The 17361-nt window shown below is 40.0% G+C and overlaps 2 protein-coding genes across 2 annotated transcripts; both read left to right on the top strand.

Moving 5' to 3' along the window:
• Window positions 1-2151: 2151 nt before the first annotated feature.
• LOC138881742 (uncharacterized) lies at window positions 2152-3021 on the top strand. Its single transcript, XM_070161994.1, has 3 exons — window positions 2152-2564; window positions 2619-2722; window positions 2897-3021. Exons 1-3 carry the CDS (start codon window positions 2152-2154, stop codon window positions 3019-3021), a joined length of 642 nt encoding a protein of 213 aa, XP_070018095.1.
• A 153-nt stretch (window positions 3022-3174) lies between these two features.
• Window positions 3175-3777, top strand: LOC138881741 (uncharacterized). The gene has a single exon (XM_070161993.1). The coding sequence runs from the start codon at window positions 3175-3177 to the stop codon at window positions 3775-3777; it is 603 nt and encodes a 200-aa protein (XP_070018094.1).
• Window positions 3778-17361: the final 13584 nt, after the last annotated feature.

Genomic DNA, 17361 nt, shown 5'->3' with positions numbered 1-17361 from the left:
TTAAAATTGATTAAAATGCACTGGTTGGTGTAGAATCGGTTGTTTGACTTGTGTCAATTAGACTGGGGCCTACGTATTGGCTCGAAAAGTTTTGAGGTGAGTTGATATAACCCTTTACTAAAGTGGTTTAACTCACAAAAGCATGCATACAAGGTGTTTGATGAATTGCTTAAAAGAGTTTATATTTACTTAATTGGAGCGAGTGAGTACCTATTAACTTAGAATTATTCTAGCAAAAGTTTAGATGATTCATTATGATATACGTGCTTAAATTTTTAGATTTTTGTGTTATTCTTATATGCTATTTTCATATTGAAAATTTATGAAGAAGAAATAATCCTTAGAAACACTTTTACATGTTTATTGCATTCTTATGCCATGGTTTACATTTAAGGATACCAGCATGAGCATGTACATGATGTTCTATAAAGAAAAGATTTAGACTTGAAAAGTCACAAGAAGAAGTTTTAGAAACAAAAGATTTTTGGGAGTATCCTTTATTCTGAGAAGGGGTCATCGTCCAAGCCGAGGGTCCTAACGAAGGCGTTGACTTCCTGAAACTACTTGTGCCAAAGTAGGGAGCACACGAGCCGAGGGTCTCATTGCTGAGAATTTACTTAGCCATGCAAAGGTATGATACATGAGCTCTGAGAACCATGAAGCGAGTGACACCTCATGGATTGAGCCTATTCGATCAGGTTGGGATCGAACCCGTGTCGATCACACGGTGACTGATACAGAATTAAATCAGGATGGTTGGAACTCCCAAAGTATAAAGTGAAGTATTTTCTTTATAAGAAAGAAAAAGAAAAGAATTTCTTTTAGAATATTCATAAACTGCTATTATGCAATTATTTTAGAATTATTGTTATAAGCTTTATGTTTTACATGCATTTAGAATCTTTGCTCGTAATGTATATGTTATTAAAGTTTCGCCCCCCTGTTGCTGAGACTCACTGAGTACAATGGATGGTACTGACGTTCTCTTTTAGGAACATACGTTGGTCTGCGGTACAACGTAGGAGCCGGTTTTGCAGGCGAGCAGGCTACGTGTTAGGACTTCCTTCTCTTCCAGTGTTATTGGTTAGCTCCGCTTTTGTTCGTAGAGTATTCCTTGAGTCATATTTATTTAGTTATTTCTTTGTTTACTTAGAGAACTGGCCAGGAATCTCATGTCCAGAGTAGTGCGTCAGTTTATCAGTAGAGGCTTCATAGATATAGTCATTAGGTTAAGATTCAGATGTTTTTGATAATAACTTAGCAGTAATTCAATAGTTACTACAAATATAATTTTGGAGTTGATTTATTTAAATATTTAAATTAATCAAAAATATTTGGTTAGAGTATTGCCTTGTTGCATATAAAATTTGGAGTTATAATAGATTTGATAAGCAAAGATGGTTCGCTCGGTCATGTTAATTAATCGAGTATAGGTCTCGGCTTGTTCAGAAAATGGGTCGTGACAAACTTGGTATCAGACCTCAGGTTTATGGAGTCCTAGGAGTCTATGAATCCGTGTTAGTAGAGTCTTGTTTATGGGTATGAAGCGCGTCATACTTATAAATAGGAGGCTACAAGCATTTAGGAAAAGTCTCATTTTTTTCATACTTTAGATCGTGCAGTAAAGCCTACCTATAAGAAATTATCTAATGTATTCGTTTCTCCAAAACACACAGAAATGACTCGTACTCGCAACTCTGACACAGACACTCAGGATGCTTCTCAAGAAACTATTGCTACTATTGTGGCTCAAGGCAGAACTAAGAAGGCTTTAACTCAGAAAAGGAAGGGTAGATCCACAAAGGGGTCCAAGTACCCCGAGTTGAACGTGAAGAATGGGTGGATAATGATGAGCAAGTATCTCAGGATCTAGTGCCACCCCCAACAGCAGCTCCGACTCAGACAACTATATCCCTAGATGTGGGTCAGATGTTTAATACAGTCAACAGCATTATGGAGATGTTTAAAGCCTTCATGTCCAACCAGAACGAGAGAAGAGATGAGATTCCACCTCAATCAAATAGACAGAATAATTATGAGTCCTCAAGAGTGAATGAATTTTTGAAGTTGAATCCTCCAGTGTTCCATGGTTCTATAGTTGATGAAGATCCAATATTGTGGCTGGAGGGTGTCAAGAAAGCCCTCTGAGTGATGAAAGCATTTGATGATGAAGCTGTGGAGCTGGCTGCTTATCAGCTTAGAGATGTGGCTGGTGCTTGGTTTGAGATGTGGGAAAAGGAAAGAGATGAAGATAATTGTTCGCCTACTTGGGAAGACTTTGAAGAGGCCTTCATGGATAACTTTATCCCAGAAGAAGATAGGGAAGCTAAGGCTACAGAGTTCGAACAGCTCAAGCAAGGGAATAAAAGTGTGCAAGAGTACTACGTGGAATTCATAAGGTTAGCTAAGCATGCTCCTCACATGGTTAAGACAGAAAAAACAAAGATTTGCAGGTTTGTTGGAAGTTTAGCTTACCACATTAAGGATACGACATCAGCTACAACGGTAGGAATGACAACTTTCTCATCTGTTATGGGATTCGCCGAACACTTAGAAAAGGACAGGCAATAAAGGAGAGAAGAAAAAGAGCATAACAAGAAAGCCCGGACAACGAACAGGTTTAATAGTATATCCAGCGGAGGTGGAAGGGATTCCTCTAATAAAGAGTCATTAGCACCGGCTCAGTCCAGTCATCAATCAGGTGGTGGGTCTTCCTTCAGACGTACTCAGAGTTATGGAAACTAGTCTCGCCAGAATCAGAATTTTAGGACATCATCCTCACCTAGCCAGAGTCATGATGAGCAATAGTCAAACCAACAAGGTCTTTGTGGAACATATAAGTGGCAACATTCAGGTCAGTGTAAGCTTGGGTTGCATGGTTGCTATCATTGTGTAGACATTGGTCATATAAAGGCCAACTGCCCAAAGTTGCAACGTAATTTCAGTGAGGGATCAGCTCATCCTTCTAGTTCCTCAGCTACTGTAGTTGCACCACCTCAGGCTCGTGGTTCTCATAATTAGACCGGGCATGAGGCAGGTAGAGGTGCAGATCGAGTTACTCAAGGAGAGGGACAACCCCGTTTGTTTGCTACACTTGATCATCAGAGTAGAAAGGCATCTGCAGAAGTTATTACAGGTATACTTCTAGTCTGCTCACATAATGCTTATGCCATAATGGATCCAGGTTCAACGTTTTCATATGTGACTCTATACTTTGCAATTAACCTCGGGCTAGAACCGGAACAACTTAGTGATCCATTCCTAGTATCTACTCCAGTTGGCGAGTCAATGAAAGCCACCAGAGTCTATAGAGGTTGTATAGTTTCAGTCCAAGGTAGCAACACCAAAACCGATCTTATAGAGTTAGAAATGGTGGATTTCGATGTGATCATGGTTATGGATTGGTTATCTTCCTGCTATGCCATGTTAGATTATCATGCCAAGATTGTCAGGTTCAAATTTCCAAATGAAGAAGTCTTAGAGTGGAAGGGTAGTTCAGCATCGCTTGTAGGTAAGTTTATTTCTTACCTTAAGGCACAAAGAATGATCGGTAAGGGATGTCTCGCCTATTTGGCTCACATCATTAATCCAGAATCAGAACCACCAACTCTTCAGTCTGTGCAAGTTGTTAGAGAATTTCTAGAAGTTTTCCCAGATGACATTCCCGGACTTTCTCCTGAAAGAATCGTAGACTTTGGCATTAATCTCACGCCAGGAACTCAGCCCATATCTATACCTCCTTATAGGATGGCTCCAGTAGAACTTAATGAGTTGTGAGAGCAGTTGAAAGACCTTCTTGACAAGGGCTTCATCAGGCTGAGTGTTTCACCGTGGGGTGCCCCGATCCTGTTTGTCAAGAAGAAAGATAGGTCTCTCAGAATGTGCGTCGACTATCGACAGTTGAATAAAGTTACCATTAAGAACAAGTACCCACTGCCAAGAGTTAATGATTTAATTAATCAACTTCAGGGTGCAAATTACTTTTCAAAAATAGACTTGAGGTTGGGGTACCATCAGTTGAGAATCAGAAAAGAGGATATATCTAAAATAGCCTTTAGAACTCGCTACGGGCACTATGAATTTCTAGTGATGTCCTTCAAGTTGACAAATGCTCCAGCTGCATTCATGGACCTCATGAATAGAGTTTTCAAGCCATTCCTTGATACCTTTATTATCGTGTTTATAGACGATATTTTGGTATACTCTAAAAGCAAGGAAGATCATGCATAACACCTCAGAATAGCCTTGTAGACCTTGAAGAAGAATGAGATTTATGCCAAATTTTCAAAATGTGAGTTCTAGTTGCAGTCAGTGGCATTCTTAGGCCACATGGTATCTAGTGAAGGAATAAAAGTAGACCCTCAGAAGACAAAAGCAGTCAAGAACTGGCCTAGGCCGACAACACCAATCGAAATCAGGAGTTTCTTAGGGTTAGCTGGCTACTCTAGAAGGCTTGTAGAGGGGTTTTCTTCACTTGCAGCTCCATTAACTAAGTTGACCCAGAAAGCAGTTAAGTTCCAGTGGTCAGGCGCTTGTGAGCAGAGTTTTCAAGAGTTAAAGAAGAGGTTGATCACTGCACTTATATTAACCTTGCCGACAGGTTTGGGTGGGTTCACAGTGTATTGTGATGCCTCCAAAGTTAGTCTCGGTTGTGTTCTTATGCAAAATGGAAAAGTTATTGCTTATGCTTCCAGGAAGTTAAAGAATCATGAAAAGAACTATCCCACACACGACTTGGAACTTGCAGCACTGGTGTTTGCATTAAAGATATGGCGACACTACCTTTATGGCAAGCATTCTGAAGTGTTTACAGATCATAAAAGCCTCCAGTACATTTTCAAGCAAAAAGAATTAAATTTGAGACAGAGAAGGTGGCTCGAGCTATTGAAATATTATGATATCAATATCCTTTATCACCCAGGCAAAGCTAATGTGGTAGTAGACGCACTTAGTAGGAAGTCAATGGGTGTCTTGGCCATCTTGCAGTAAAAACGCGATCTTTGGGTTGAGAAATTCAAAAACTGGCAAATGATGGAATTAGATTAGATGAGACTGAAGAAGGAGGTATAACTACTTATGCCTTAGCACAATCCTCTCTTGTTGCGCATGTTAAGGCTAAGCAAGACGAAGATCCGTACTTAGTGAAGTTAAAAGAGGGAGCTAGAAACAAAGAAATCACTACTTTCACTCTAGGAAGTGGCGGAGTTTTGAAGTTGAATGATCAGTTATGTGTGCCTGATGTAGATGGTCTTAAGAAGGCCATAATGGAAGAAGCTCACAGTTCGAGGTAATCTATTCACCCAGGTACTACCTAAATGTATCTGGACTTGAAAGGGTTGTATTGGTGGAAATGCATGAAGAAGCATGTAGCGGATCATGTGGCTAAATGTTTGAATTGCCAGCAAGTCAAAGCCGAGCATTAGAGGCCTAGTGGTCTAGATCAAGATATAGAAATACCATAGTGGAAATGGGAGATGATTAATATGGATTTCGTAGTAGGTCTACCTCGCACATACCGTAAGCATGATTCAATTTGGGTTATTGTAGACCGACTGACAAAGTCCACGCATTTTCTACCAGTAAAGACGATAGATTCCGTAGAGTAGTATGCGCAGTTGTACATCAACGAAATAGTCCGATTGCATGGTACTCCAGTTTCAATCATATCTGACAGAGGCCCTCAGTTCATGGTACATTTTTGGCAGGCATTTCATAAAAGATTAGGTACCAAGGTCAATTTGAGCACCGCTTTCCATCCACAAATCGATGGCCAGGCAGAAAGGACCATTCAGACACTCGAAGATATGCTGCGTGCATGTGTTATAGATTTTGGAGGTAATTGGGATGATCACTTGCCACTTGTAGAATTTGCTTACAATAACAGCTATCAGGCCAACATTGGTATGGATCCTTATGAAGCGTTGTATGGGCGGAGATGTATGTCTCTAGTGGGTTGGTTTGAACCAGCAGAAGTGTCGTTGATTGGTCCAGAGTTTGTTTGTGAGGCCTTAAAGTAAGTTCATCTAATCATAGAAAGATTGAAAGCGGCTCAGAGTCATCAAAAGTCTTATTCTGACAAGAGGCATCGTGAGTTAGAGTTCATGGTTGGTGATAAGGTGTTTTTGAAAGTCTCACCAATGAAAGGAGTTATGAGGTTTGGTAAGAAAGGGAAACATATCCCTAGATTTATTGGACCTTATGAAATTCTAGAAAAGAAAGGAAATGTGGCTTATAAGCTAGGACTACCCGTTGAATTGTCCTCTGTTCATCCTGTCTTTCATGTGTCTATGCTTAGAAAGTACATTCATGATGAGTCGCATATAACACCTGCCGATACCATAGAAATTAAAGAAGGCTTGACTTATGAAGAGGTACCTATAGAAATTCTCGATAGGCAATTAAGAACGTTGAGAACAAAAGATTTAGCATCGGTAAAAGTTTTGTAGAGTAATCATGATTCAAAAGAGGCTATGTGGGAGGTCGAGGAAGATATGAGAAAGAAATATCCATATTTATTTGAGGAAAAAGGTATGTCAACCTAAGTTTAGTTTGACATTTATATTTTATTTATTAAATACAAGTTAGCATGTGTTTATGTCCTTGCTAGATTATACTTAGTTGCTGAATTTAGTTTTTGTCCGAGTATATTTAGTTATTTAACAATTTAGTGCCACGCCAGATTACATTTAACTCTATTAAAGTGATTTACTTTTGCTAAAGTGTTTTACTTTAGATTCTTGTTGGTTATTGTGGTACCTCCTTGCCGGAGTGTGAGTAATTAATTTATGAGCTGTGTATGGTGCCTATGAATGTCCTATTATGATATATTTAGTTGTTGTTGGTGCAATTGTGGTATTTGTAACAAGGATATTTTTTTGGATAGTCCAATTTACAAGGGAAACTCTGCCGAAATTTTTTAAAATTTAAGGAGTTGGCCAAAATTTTGAGTCCCTTGGAAGAGTGAGTAGTGCTAAGAAAATTTAAGAGGTTCAAGGACCTAAGGAATGATTGTTAGCTTAAGAATAAGGCCCTAGCAACATTCGAGGACGAATGTTTTTAAGGAGGTAAGATTGTAACACTCCTCAAATTTATAAAAAATTCAAGATACGCTAAATATAGAATTAAATTTTTTTTTATCTTAAATTATAGGGAAAATGCATAAGTACCCCCTAACCTATACCCGGATTCCCAACTACACACTTTTTCTTTGCGGGAATCCTATTACCCCCCTAATCTTATTTTAAATGGAATTATTTGCACCCTAAAACTAGACAACCAAACTCTTTGCAAGTGGTGAGCTACACGCGCCCCTACATGTATTTTTAGTACTTTTTTTATTCTTTCTTCTTTTTCTTATCCTTTTTTTCTTATTTCTTATTATTCTCATTTTTTTTGTTATTTCATTCTCTTTCTTTTTGTTTTGGTCACCGACGGCATAAAATGGTGGTCGTCGGAATTCCACAAACACCATTTTTTCCGGCGATTTTTTTTTCCTGGCAACAGATTTTTGTCCTGATCTAAGTGTGTTTTGTTATATATATATAAATTTATAGGTGAGAGGAAGAGAAAAAGAAATAAAAACGAATATAAGCGGAGAAAACTTTTTCCAATTAAAATTTAAATACATCATTTTTTTCCGTCATGGGAAGGTTTTCGAATCTGAGTGTATTTTGCTTTACTTATGAATAGAACTTTTTGAGAGTTTAATTTGAGTGTGAAAATAAAAAATGGAAGAAAAAAGGTTCGACAAAGTCGCCGGTGAATGAATATCCACCGGAATTAGAGAAAAAACGAAAAAAAATGTAAAAGAAAAAAGAAAAAGAAAAAGGAAAAGGAAAAGGAAAAGGAAAAGGAAAAAGTAAGAAAAAATGGTAAAAAATAATAAAAAATAATCTGAAATCATTTTTTTTGCTTCTCACTTTCCCAAAATACACACACTCTGCCACGTCAGCGTTAGGGTGCAAATAAATTTATTTAAAATAAGTTTAGGGGGGGTAATAGGATTCCCGCAAAGAAAAAATGTGTAGTTGGAAATCCGGGTATAAATTAGGGGGGTACTTATGCATTTTCCCTAAATTATACTTATATTACGAATTTAAACCCTTGTAATTGATTTTTGAGTTACTTCTCTATTTATAAATAATTGGATATACAATTAGGAGAATATTAATAATTTTAATATTATTAATTAATAAAAGTAGGTATAATTAAATACAAGTTGAGTCATAAAAAAAAGAAAAAAAAAACAAGTAAAAAGGAAAACGTGAAAGGCCTTAACCCATAATGGGTTGTGGACTGCAAAAGAAGTAAAAAGGGGTTTAGACTAAGAAACAGAATACGCACAATCGTGAAACGTAGAATTAAAAAGCCCCTGTTCACGCACAAAATGCAGAATCGTGAGACAGAGCCTTGCTTCTCAATACTCACGCAGGCAACGAGAAGTTTAGATTTCTTTACAAGTCACTAATTCTTGAACTCGGGTATATAAAATTCCCTATTGTCAATTACCCTAAAGTAGTAGTAGGTAAGAATTGGATAGTTTATTCCCTTCTTCCTCTATATCAATAATAAATTTCATGTTTAGGTGTGAAACTTTAAAACTGATTAAAAGGCACTGGTTGGTGTAGAATCGATTGTTTGACTGGTGTCAATTGGATTCGGGCCTACGTATTGGCTCGAGAAGTTTTGAGGTGAGTTGATGTAACCCTTTACTAAAGTGGTTTAACTCACAAAAGTATGCATAAAAGGTGTTTGATGAATTTCTTAAAAGAGTTTATATTTACTTAATTGGAGCGAGTGAGTACCTATTAACTTAGAATTATTCTAGCAAAAGTTTAGATGATTTATTATGATATATGTGCTTAAATATTCAGATTTTTATGTTATTCTTATATGCTATTTTCATGTTGAAAATTTATGAAGAAGAAAGAATCCTTAGAAATACTTTTACATATGTCACGACCCCGGTTCGCCCTCCGTGAACCATCGTGACGACACCTAGTCTCTACGACTAGGTAAGTCTAACAATGCGGAATGTAAACAATAATTGCGGAAGAAATAATTAAAAATCGAAATAGTAAAATGAAACAGTGTTTAAGGTGCCGCTCGGCACATACAATAACAACTCTCGAAGCTAACAACAATTTCCAAAACCCGGAATCTCACGAATCACAAGCTAAGAGATACATAAGAAGCTCTAACTCCGGAAATGTCTAAACAAGGGGAAAATACTGAAGGGATATACTTATTACAGAAAGATAGAAAGTGACTCCTCGGTCTGCGGACACGGCAGATATACCTCAAAGTCTCTAGAGAAACGCCTCCTCCCAAGGATGATAGAACTGAGTGGAAGTACCTGGATCTACACAACAAAAATGTGCAGAAGAGTAGCATGAGCACACCACAGCGGTGCCCAGTAAGTATCAAGACTAGCCTCGGTGGAGTAGTGACGAGGAACAGTCAAGACGCCTACCGGTAGAATAAACTGTACAAATATAGAAACAACGGGACATGATGTATACATAAAGACTACACGAAATGGCTAACAATACTACAATCTCAATAAGGGAAGAAAACCGCAAGCAACACGAAATACCAAAATAATGACACAGAAGAGCGAGCAAAAACACAACCTAAATCCTAGTCACAATACAGTAAAGGTAAGTAATAACTCCGATCCTACGACAGTGTTCACATCAGGTCTTATCTAATAATTTCCACGAAATACCGAATCTCAGACAATTACAACTCACGAGTCCCAGTACCTAAAATCTAACACTTGGCATCCTGTGCCCTCATCAGCCTCATGGTCATACTGAAAACTCACTTGCTAACCAGGGTCACTCTCACATATATAATAAGTAAACGAGGTTGTACATCTATACTCAGCAAAATTAGGAGGACTTCACATCTAATAGGATTGTTCAACTACGTGTATGCTTGTGCAAGTACTCTAACAAAATTCCTACCAGCTAATAGACGCACATACGATGTTTCCTCACAAATTCCACGAGATAAAGCTCATACAGTTAAGCATACCACAATCACAATATAAACAAACAGGAATGCCCCCAGGCCATCACAAATCCTCACAATCAATCCCTGACATAGCCCACCCTGTCTCGCCACATGTGCAAATAATAACATAATAAGTGCCCGCCTTGTTTAGCCACACGTGCATCATAATGTTCCCACCTTATCTCGCCACATGCACAACCCACATATAAGCATATAAACATATCCCGCCTTGTCACGCCACCTGTGCAATATATCAATAGTAACAATAGCACGGCAAAGACCTCCTGCAACCCCTCAACAACAACCGCACTGCAGAAACCTCGTGCACAACACAACTACAACCGCACGGCAGAGACCTCGTGCACTAACAACCACAACCGCACGACAAAGGCCTCCTGCACCAACATAACCATAACCGCACAACAATAATAGTGACATTAATACAAAATATAGCGAGTGATCTACTCCAAAACTTCAAATCACAAGGAATCAGTATAACCAGTTTACAAGAATAGCCACCGTAAGAAAAATGAAAGGCATAAAGGGGACAGTTAAACGAAGGGGAAATTAACATATAGTGACAATCCCAAATAAACAAAATCAGTACAAGGAAGACAACACGAGTCTAGTAGTCCCAAATAAAGGCAAGTCGACAAAGATATAGGTCATCAAAACTCCGGTTAAGGTTGGGAAGTTACAAGAACATTCATAATTCCAGTTAAGGGAAGGTGATCTTAGCTGCACTTAAGACTAGGCGATTATAGAAGGGATGACAATAACTCTCAGTAACGCATACAATTATGAAAAGGTAGCATGATGATAAGAGAGACGAAGTTCTTCAGTTAAATCAAATAGGATGGCAATTAGGCAATAAGAGTAAATCATGCAGCAAACAATTCCAACTAAGCATGTAGAGATGAAACTAATAAGCAGGAACTCAGTCATATCAAGAATAACTCCATACATAGTGAATATAAGAACCTAAGAACCTTAAAAGGCCAACTATCCAAAATTAAGTCCGGGTACGCACTCGTCACCTCGCGTACACAGATTTCAATCAACATAGAAGACTCAATCCTAAGGGGAAATCCCTTTCTATGTTGATTGAAATTCGTGTACGCGAGGTGACAAGTGCGTAACCGAACTTAATTGTGGATAGTTGGCCTTTTAGGGTTCTTAGGTTCTTATATTCACTATGTATGGAGTTATTCTTGATATGACTGAGTTCTTGCTTATTAGTTTCGTCTCTATATGCTTAGTTGGAATTGTTTGCTGCATGATTTACTCTTATTGCCTAATTGTCATCCTGTTTGATTTAACTGAAGAACTCCATCTCTCTTATCATCATACTACCTTTTCATAACTGCCTACGTTACTGAGAGTTATTGTCATCCCTCTTATAGTCGCCTAGTCTTAAGTGCAGCTAAGATCAACTTCCCTTAACTAGAATTACCGAATGTTCATGTAACTTCCCAACCTTAAACGGAGTTTAGATGACCTATATCTTTGTCGACTTGCCTTTATTTGGGACAACTAGACTCATGTTGTCTTCCTTGTACTAATTTTGTTTATTGGGGATTGTCACTACATGTTAATTTCCTCTTCGTTGAACTGTCCCTTTTATGACTTTCATTTTTCTTATTGTGGCTATTCTTGTGAACTGGTTATACCAATTCCTTGTGATTTGAAGTTTTAGAATGGATTCACTCGCTATGTTTTATATTAGTGTCACTGTTATTGTTGTGCGGTTATGGTTGTTGGTGCACGAGGTCTCTGCCGTGCGGTTGTAGTTGTGTTGGTGCACGAGATCTCTGCTGTGCGGTTGTGGTTGTTGGTGTACGAGGTCTCTGTCGTGCGGTTGTGGTTGAGGGGTTGCACGAGGTCTTTGTCGTGCTATTGTTACTATTGATCTATTGCACATGCAGCATGACAAGGCGGGATATGCTTATATGCTTATATGTGGGTTGCGCATGGTGGCGAGATAAGGTGGGAACATTATGATGCACATATGGCGAAACAAGGCAGGCACTTATTATGTTATTATTTGCAAATGTTGCGAGACAAGGTGGGCTTTGTCAGGGTTGATTGTGAGGATTTGTGATGGCCTGGGGGCATTCCTGTTTGTTTAATATTGTGATTGTGGTACGCTTACCTGTATGAGATTTATCTCGTGTAAGTTGGGAAGAAACATCGTATGTGTTGTCTGCTCTTCTCCTTATGTCTATTAGCTGGTAGGAATTTTGTTAGAGTACTTGCACAAGCATACACGTAGTTGAACACTCCTATTAGATGTGAAGTCCTCCTAATTTTGCCGAGTATAGATGTACACCTTCGTTTACTTATTATATATGTAAGAGTGGCCCTAGTTAGCGAGTGAGTTGTCAGTATGACCATGAGGCTGATGGGGGCACAGGATGCCAAGTGTTAGATTTCAGGTATTGGGACTCGTGAGTTGTAATTGTCCGAGATTTGGTATATTGTGGAAATTGTTGGATAAGACCTGATGTGAACACTGTCGTAGGATCGGATTTATTGCTTACCTTTACTGTATTATGACTCTAGGATTTGGGTTATGTTTTTGCTCGCTCTTCTGTGTCATTATTTTGGTATTTCATGTTGCTTGCGGTTTTCTTCCCTTATTGAGATTGTAGTATTGTTAGCCATTTCGTGTAATCTTTACATGTACATCATGTCCCGTTGTTCCTATATTTGTATAATTTATTGGATCGGTAGGTGTCTTGACTGTTCCTCGTCACTACTCCATCGAGGTTAGTCTTGATACTTACTGGGCACCGTTGTGGTGTGCTCATGCTACTCTTCTGCACATTTTTGTTGTGCAGATCTAGGTACTTCCACTCGGTTCTATCATCCTTGGGAGGAGGCGTTTCTGTAGAGACTTTGAGGTATATTTTCCGCGTTTGCAGACCGAGGAGTCCTTTCTATCTTTCTGTAATAAGTATAGCCCTTCAGTATTTTCCCTTTGTTTAGAAATTTTTGGAGTTAGAGCTTCTTATGTATCTCTTAGCTTGTGATTCGTGAGATTTCGGGTTTTGGGAATTGTTGTTAGCTTCGAGAGTTGTTATTGCATGTGCGGAGTGACACCTTAAACACTGTTTCATTTTACTATTTCAGTTTTTAATTATTTCTTCCGCAATTATTGTTTACATTCCACATTGTTAGGCTTACCTAGTCGTAGAGACTAGGTGCCGTCACGATGGTTCACGGAGGGTGAACCGAGGTCGTGACAAGTTGGTATCAGAGCTCTAAGTTCATAGGAGTCATGAATCACAAGTCAGTTTATTAGAGTCTCGTGGATCGGTACGGAGACGTCTGTACTTATTTGTGAGAGGCTATGTAACCGTTAGGAAAAAATTTACTTCATTTGATTTCCCTATCGTGCGAGAGTTTTGACCTCACAATCCTAAACCTCTGTCTTCTATTCTCTCACAGATGGTGAGGACACGTGCTACTCGAGATGACCAGACACCCGCATCCTCTATTGCAGCTATTAGAGGTCGGGGCCAGGGTTGAGGCCAAGGACGCGCATGAGGTGCAGCCAGAGCACCCGCACGAGTTGCCACCGAGGTACTACCAGTGGTCCTAGATGGAGTCTAGGCACTTGATACGCCTACTGCTACTACTACTCCACCTCTTCAGGAGACTCTTGCGTAGTTCATGAGCATGTACACCACTTTGGCTCAAGCAGGGTTGATTCCCCTCACTGCAACCACATCTCAGGCCGGGGGAGGAGCACAGACTCTCGCCGCCCGCACTCCTAAGCAATGAGTGCATGTTGAGCAAGTCCCTGAGATTATTCCTGTACAGCTTGTAGTCCGAGATCAGCCCGAGGGCAGGGCAGCAGCTTCCGAGGAGGAGTTGTTGAGGCTTGAGAGATTCAAGAGGTACAAGCCTTATGTATCCAGTGGTCTAGCATCGGAGGATGCTCTAATATTTCTAGATGAGTGTTACCGCATTCTCCGTACCATGGGTATATCGGAATCGAGTGGGGTTTCTTTCACCGCCTTCCAGCTTCGAGGAGTCGCCTATGAGTGGTGGCGCACCTACGAGTTAGACAGTCCGAATGAGGCAGCTTCACCGACTTGGACCCAATTTTCAGATATGTTCCTGAGAGAGTTTCTCCCTTAGAGCCTTAGGGATGCATGGCGCGCAGAGTTTGAGCATTTGCGCTAGGGTACTATGACTGTCTCGGAGTATGCTGTCCGTTACACCAGCTTGGCTAGACATGCCCTAGCCTTGGTTTCTACTATTTGTGAGAGGGTTCTCCAATTTATTGAGGGGCTTAATCCCAGCATCAGGTCTAGCATGGTTCGTAAGTTGGAGATAGACATGTCTTATCAGCAGGTGGTAAGCATTGCTAGGAGGATAGAAGGTATGCATGCTAGGGAGAGAGAGGACAGGCGGGGCCATGAGAGAGAGGGCAGACGAGATCAGGAGAGAGAGTTTGAGGAGGCGAGGAGGCCTCGTAGACCTGGGAGATCTGCTGGTCCTTACTTTGGAGGCAGGGTGCGACATGGTAGAGGTTTTATAGGTCAGCCAGTTCAGTTCGCACTTCAGGCTTTGCATAGTGACTCATGTTTTCATGGGTCTCGAAGTACCCGTACCGCATAGTTTCCATAGCCTCGTCTGCAGAGAGGTTACTTTGAGTGTGGAGATACTAGCCATATAGTGAGAGATTGTCCCAGACATCGGGCCGATGTGTCATAGTAAGGTATTCAGGTGAGTAGAGGGCGCCCAAGAGGGGGAGGCCCAACTCATTGTTGTGTTTCATAAATTGGTTTGAGGCCGCCGCGCCAGCTGAATGTCATTCAGGTATGATTTTGGTTTGTTATAGAGGATCACCATCCGTAGTTCATTACAGTTCTATTTATCGGGGTGAGTTTCCCTACTTGTTGCTCTATTTATGGGTGCATTTCATGATTAGCACTCTGTTTATGTGATTACCCTATTGGGAGGTTCTATGAGTGATAGTCGTGTCTATCATCTGTTTCTAGCCATTGTCGGGAGTTATGAGACTAGTAGTAAATTCCTGTTGTCCATTTCGGTAGGTTTGATGTGATTTCTGAGTATCTTTGGCTACGAGCTGTGTTTTTATGCTCCACTAGTGCGAGAGCCAGTACGTGTTGTAATCTTGGTGACGGAATTGATCTAGTGAGAATTCCCAGCTGATTTGATGTGTACCCTACTTGTGATTTAGGGTGGAGGGCGGGACCCTTGTGATTTCATATGTTTTGATGTGTTGAGGTCGGGCTATGTACCTCGGTGGGAGTTATATCAGTATAAGAGCCTTGTGATTCTTTTATATGCCTTAATTCTTTCTTGTTAGATTGTTTTGTAGATTAGTGTTGATAGAAAATTTATGCTTGTCTGGCTTGTTTGGTAGTTCCCTTATGTGTTTCCCTTCCCATATTCAGTCATTTTCATTCTGCGCTTTCAGCTTGTGGGTGTGTGCCTATTGGTATTAGTTGAGATTTGGTGATTCAGATGTTTAGTTATGTGGCTTTCGTGGTTATTGTATCATCTCCAGTGTGGTGGGGGCTTGAAACGGGTTCCTATTGGGATATGAGGCTTATGGCTGGTGCTAAATTTGATTCCGGGTGAATATTGTGATTAGAAATATTAATGTGGGCCTATATGTGATGTGTCGTGTTATAAGGGTGTACTATATGGGTGTTGGTATCAATTGATGCAGCTGGTTGAGACTGATACTAGGTATGGATTTAGAATCGGGTCTTTTGAAAATGGATGGAAGATGATAATTCTGGTTCTAAGGCTTATTAGCATTGCTAGAAAGGCTAAATTTCAATTGAGATGTTGTCGTCAAGCTTACGTGGATTGGGGTGACGTGGGATCACCTGTGGGTGTATGTTGGAAGTATGTATTCTGTGACTTGAGGACTCAAGGAGAATCTTGGCACATTCGAGGACGAACGTTGGTTTTAAGAGGGGGAGGATGTAACGACCCAACCCGTCATTTTGAGAATTTAATCTCCGTTCAGTGGTATAAGGTCTTGAACAGCTTCGTAATATGAGCATCGACTTGTGTGCATGATTGAATTCGGTTAATGGATGATTCAAAGTCGAATTGGAAGAAGGAATGAAATTTTGGGAGTTTGAACGATGAGAATTTGATCAGAATTGGACTTTTGAGTAAACGGCCCCGGAATGAAATTTTCATAATCCCAACAGCTTCGTATGGTGATTTTAGACTTAGGCGCGCGTCCGAATTCAGATTCGGAGGTTTGTAGGGTAAATTGAGGCATTTCAGCGAAAGTTGGAAAAGTTGAAGTTTGAAAAACGGAGAAGTTTGACATATAGTTGACTTTTGTGATATCGGGGTCGGAATGTGATTTCGAGAGTTGGAGCAGCTCCATCATATCATTTTGGACTTGTCTGCAAAAATTGGCATCATGCTAGGTTGATTTGATCAGTTTCGGCACAAGTTTTCGAATTTGGAAGATTTAAAAGTTCATAGTTTGATTCATGGTGTGATTCATCGTTTTGGCGTTGTTTGATGTGATTTGAGACCTCGAGCAAGTCCGTGTTAGGTTATGTGACTTGTTTGTGAGTTTAGACGGGGTCCCGGGAGCCTCGGGTGCGTTCCGGGTAGGCTACGGGTATTTTCCCCCATTTTTGGAACTGCTATTTTGCTGCTTCTTATATCCTTCTTCGCGATCGCGAACAGCCTCTCGCGTTCGTGGTGCCTTGTTGCTGACCACCTCTAAATCCTTCTTCGCGTTCGCGTCCTTCTCTTCGCATTCGTGAAGCCCTGCATTTTCCTTCTTCGCGTTCGCGTCCTTCCCTTCGCTCCTAATGGGAAGTCCCCCACACAAGATTAGGCAAGATACTTACCTCAAAGACGATAACTCGGTACTCTAAAATGGACTTCTCGGGCGAAAAGACCTCCAGACAGCTCAAATCCAACTATAATAACTCCAGGATACACATAAATCGAATAAGGAACTATTCCGAATAATAAAGTTTCAATCTTTACAAAAATATAAAAATTGACTCAAAAGTCGACCCCCGGGCCCGCACCTCGGACCTATCAAATTTTACAAAATTTGACCACCCATTCCAAAATGAGTTCAACCATACAAAATTTATCCAATTCCGATACCATTTGGTCCCTCAAATCATGATTTTTTACTTTGAAATTTTTCTTCAAAAACCAACTCTTTCCCCAACCCAAAACACACTTTAAATGATCAAAATAAAGACAATTCGTGGAACATATTTAATTCTAGTTGAAGAACACTCACCCAATCGAATTTCGTAAAAAAACCCAACAAAAATCACCAAGAATCGAGCTCTAGAAGTCAAAATG

This window comes from Nicotiana sylvestris, chromosome 11, assembly GCF_000393655.2.
Source record: "Nicotiana sylvestris chromosome 11, ASM39365v2, whole genome shotgun sequence".
In the NCBI taxonomy this organism is placed as follows: Eukaryota; Viridiplantae; Streptophyta; class Magnoliopsida; order Solanales; family Solanaceae; genus Nicotiana; species Nicotiana sylvestris.
Note: the sequence above shows the minus strand (reverse complement) of the source record. Positions and strands in the feature narration are given on the sequence as shown.

Coding starts and splice junctions, on each gene's coding strand:
- LOC138881742 (XM_070161994.1), top strand. CDS start 2,152: ATGAAAGCATTTGATGATGAAGCTGTGGAGCTGGCTGCTTATCAGCTT. Junction 2,565..2,618: donor GAACACTTAGAAAAGGACAG/GCAATAAAGGAG, acceptor GACAACGAACAG/GTTTAATAGTATATCCAGCG. Junction 2,723..2,896: donor TGGTGGGTCTTCCTTCAGAC/GTACTCAGAGTT, acceptor ATCATTGTGTAG/ACATTGGTCATATAAAGGCC.
- LOC138881741 (XM_070161993.1), top strand. CDS start 3,175: ATGGATCCAGGTTCAACGTTTTCATATGTGACTCTATACTTTGCAATT.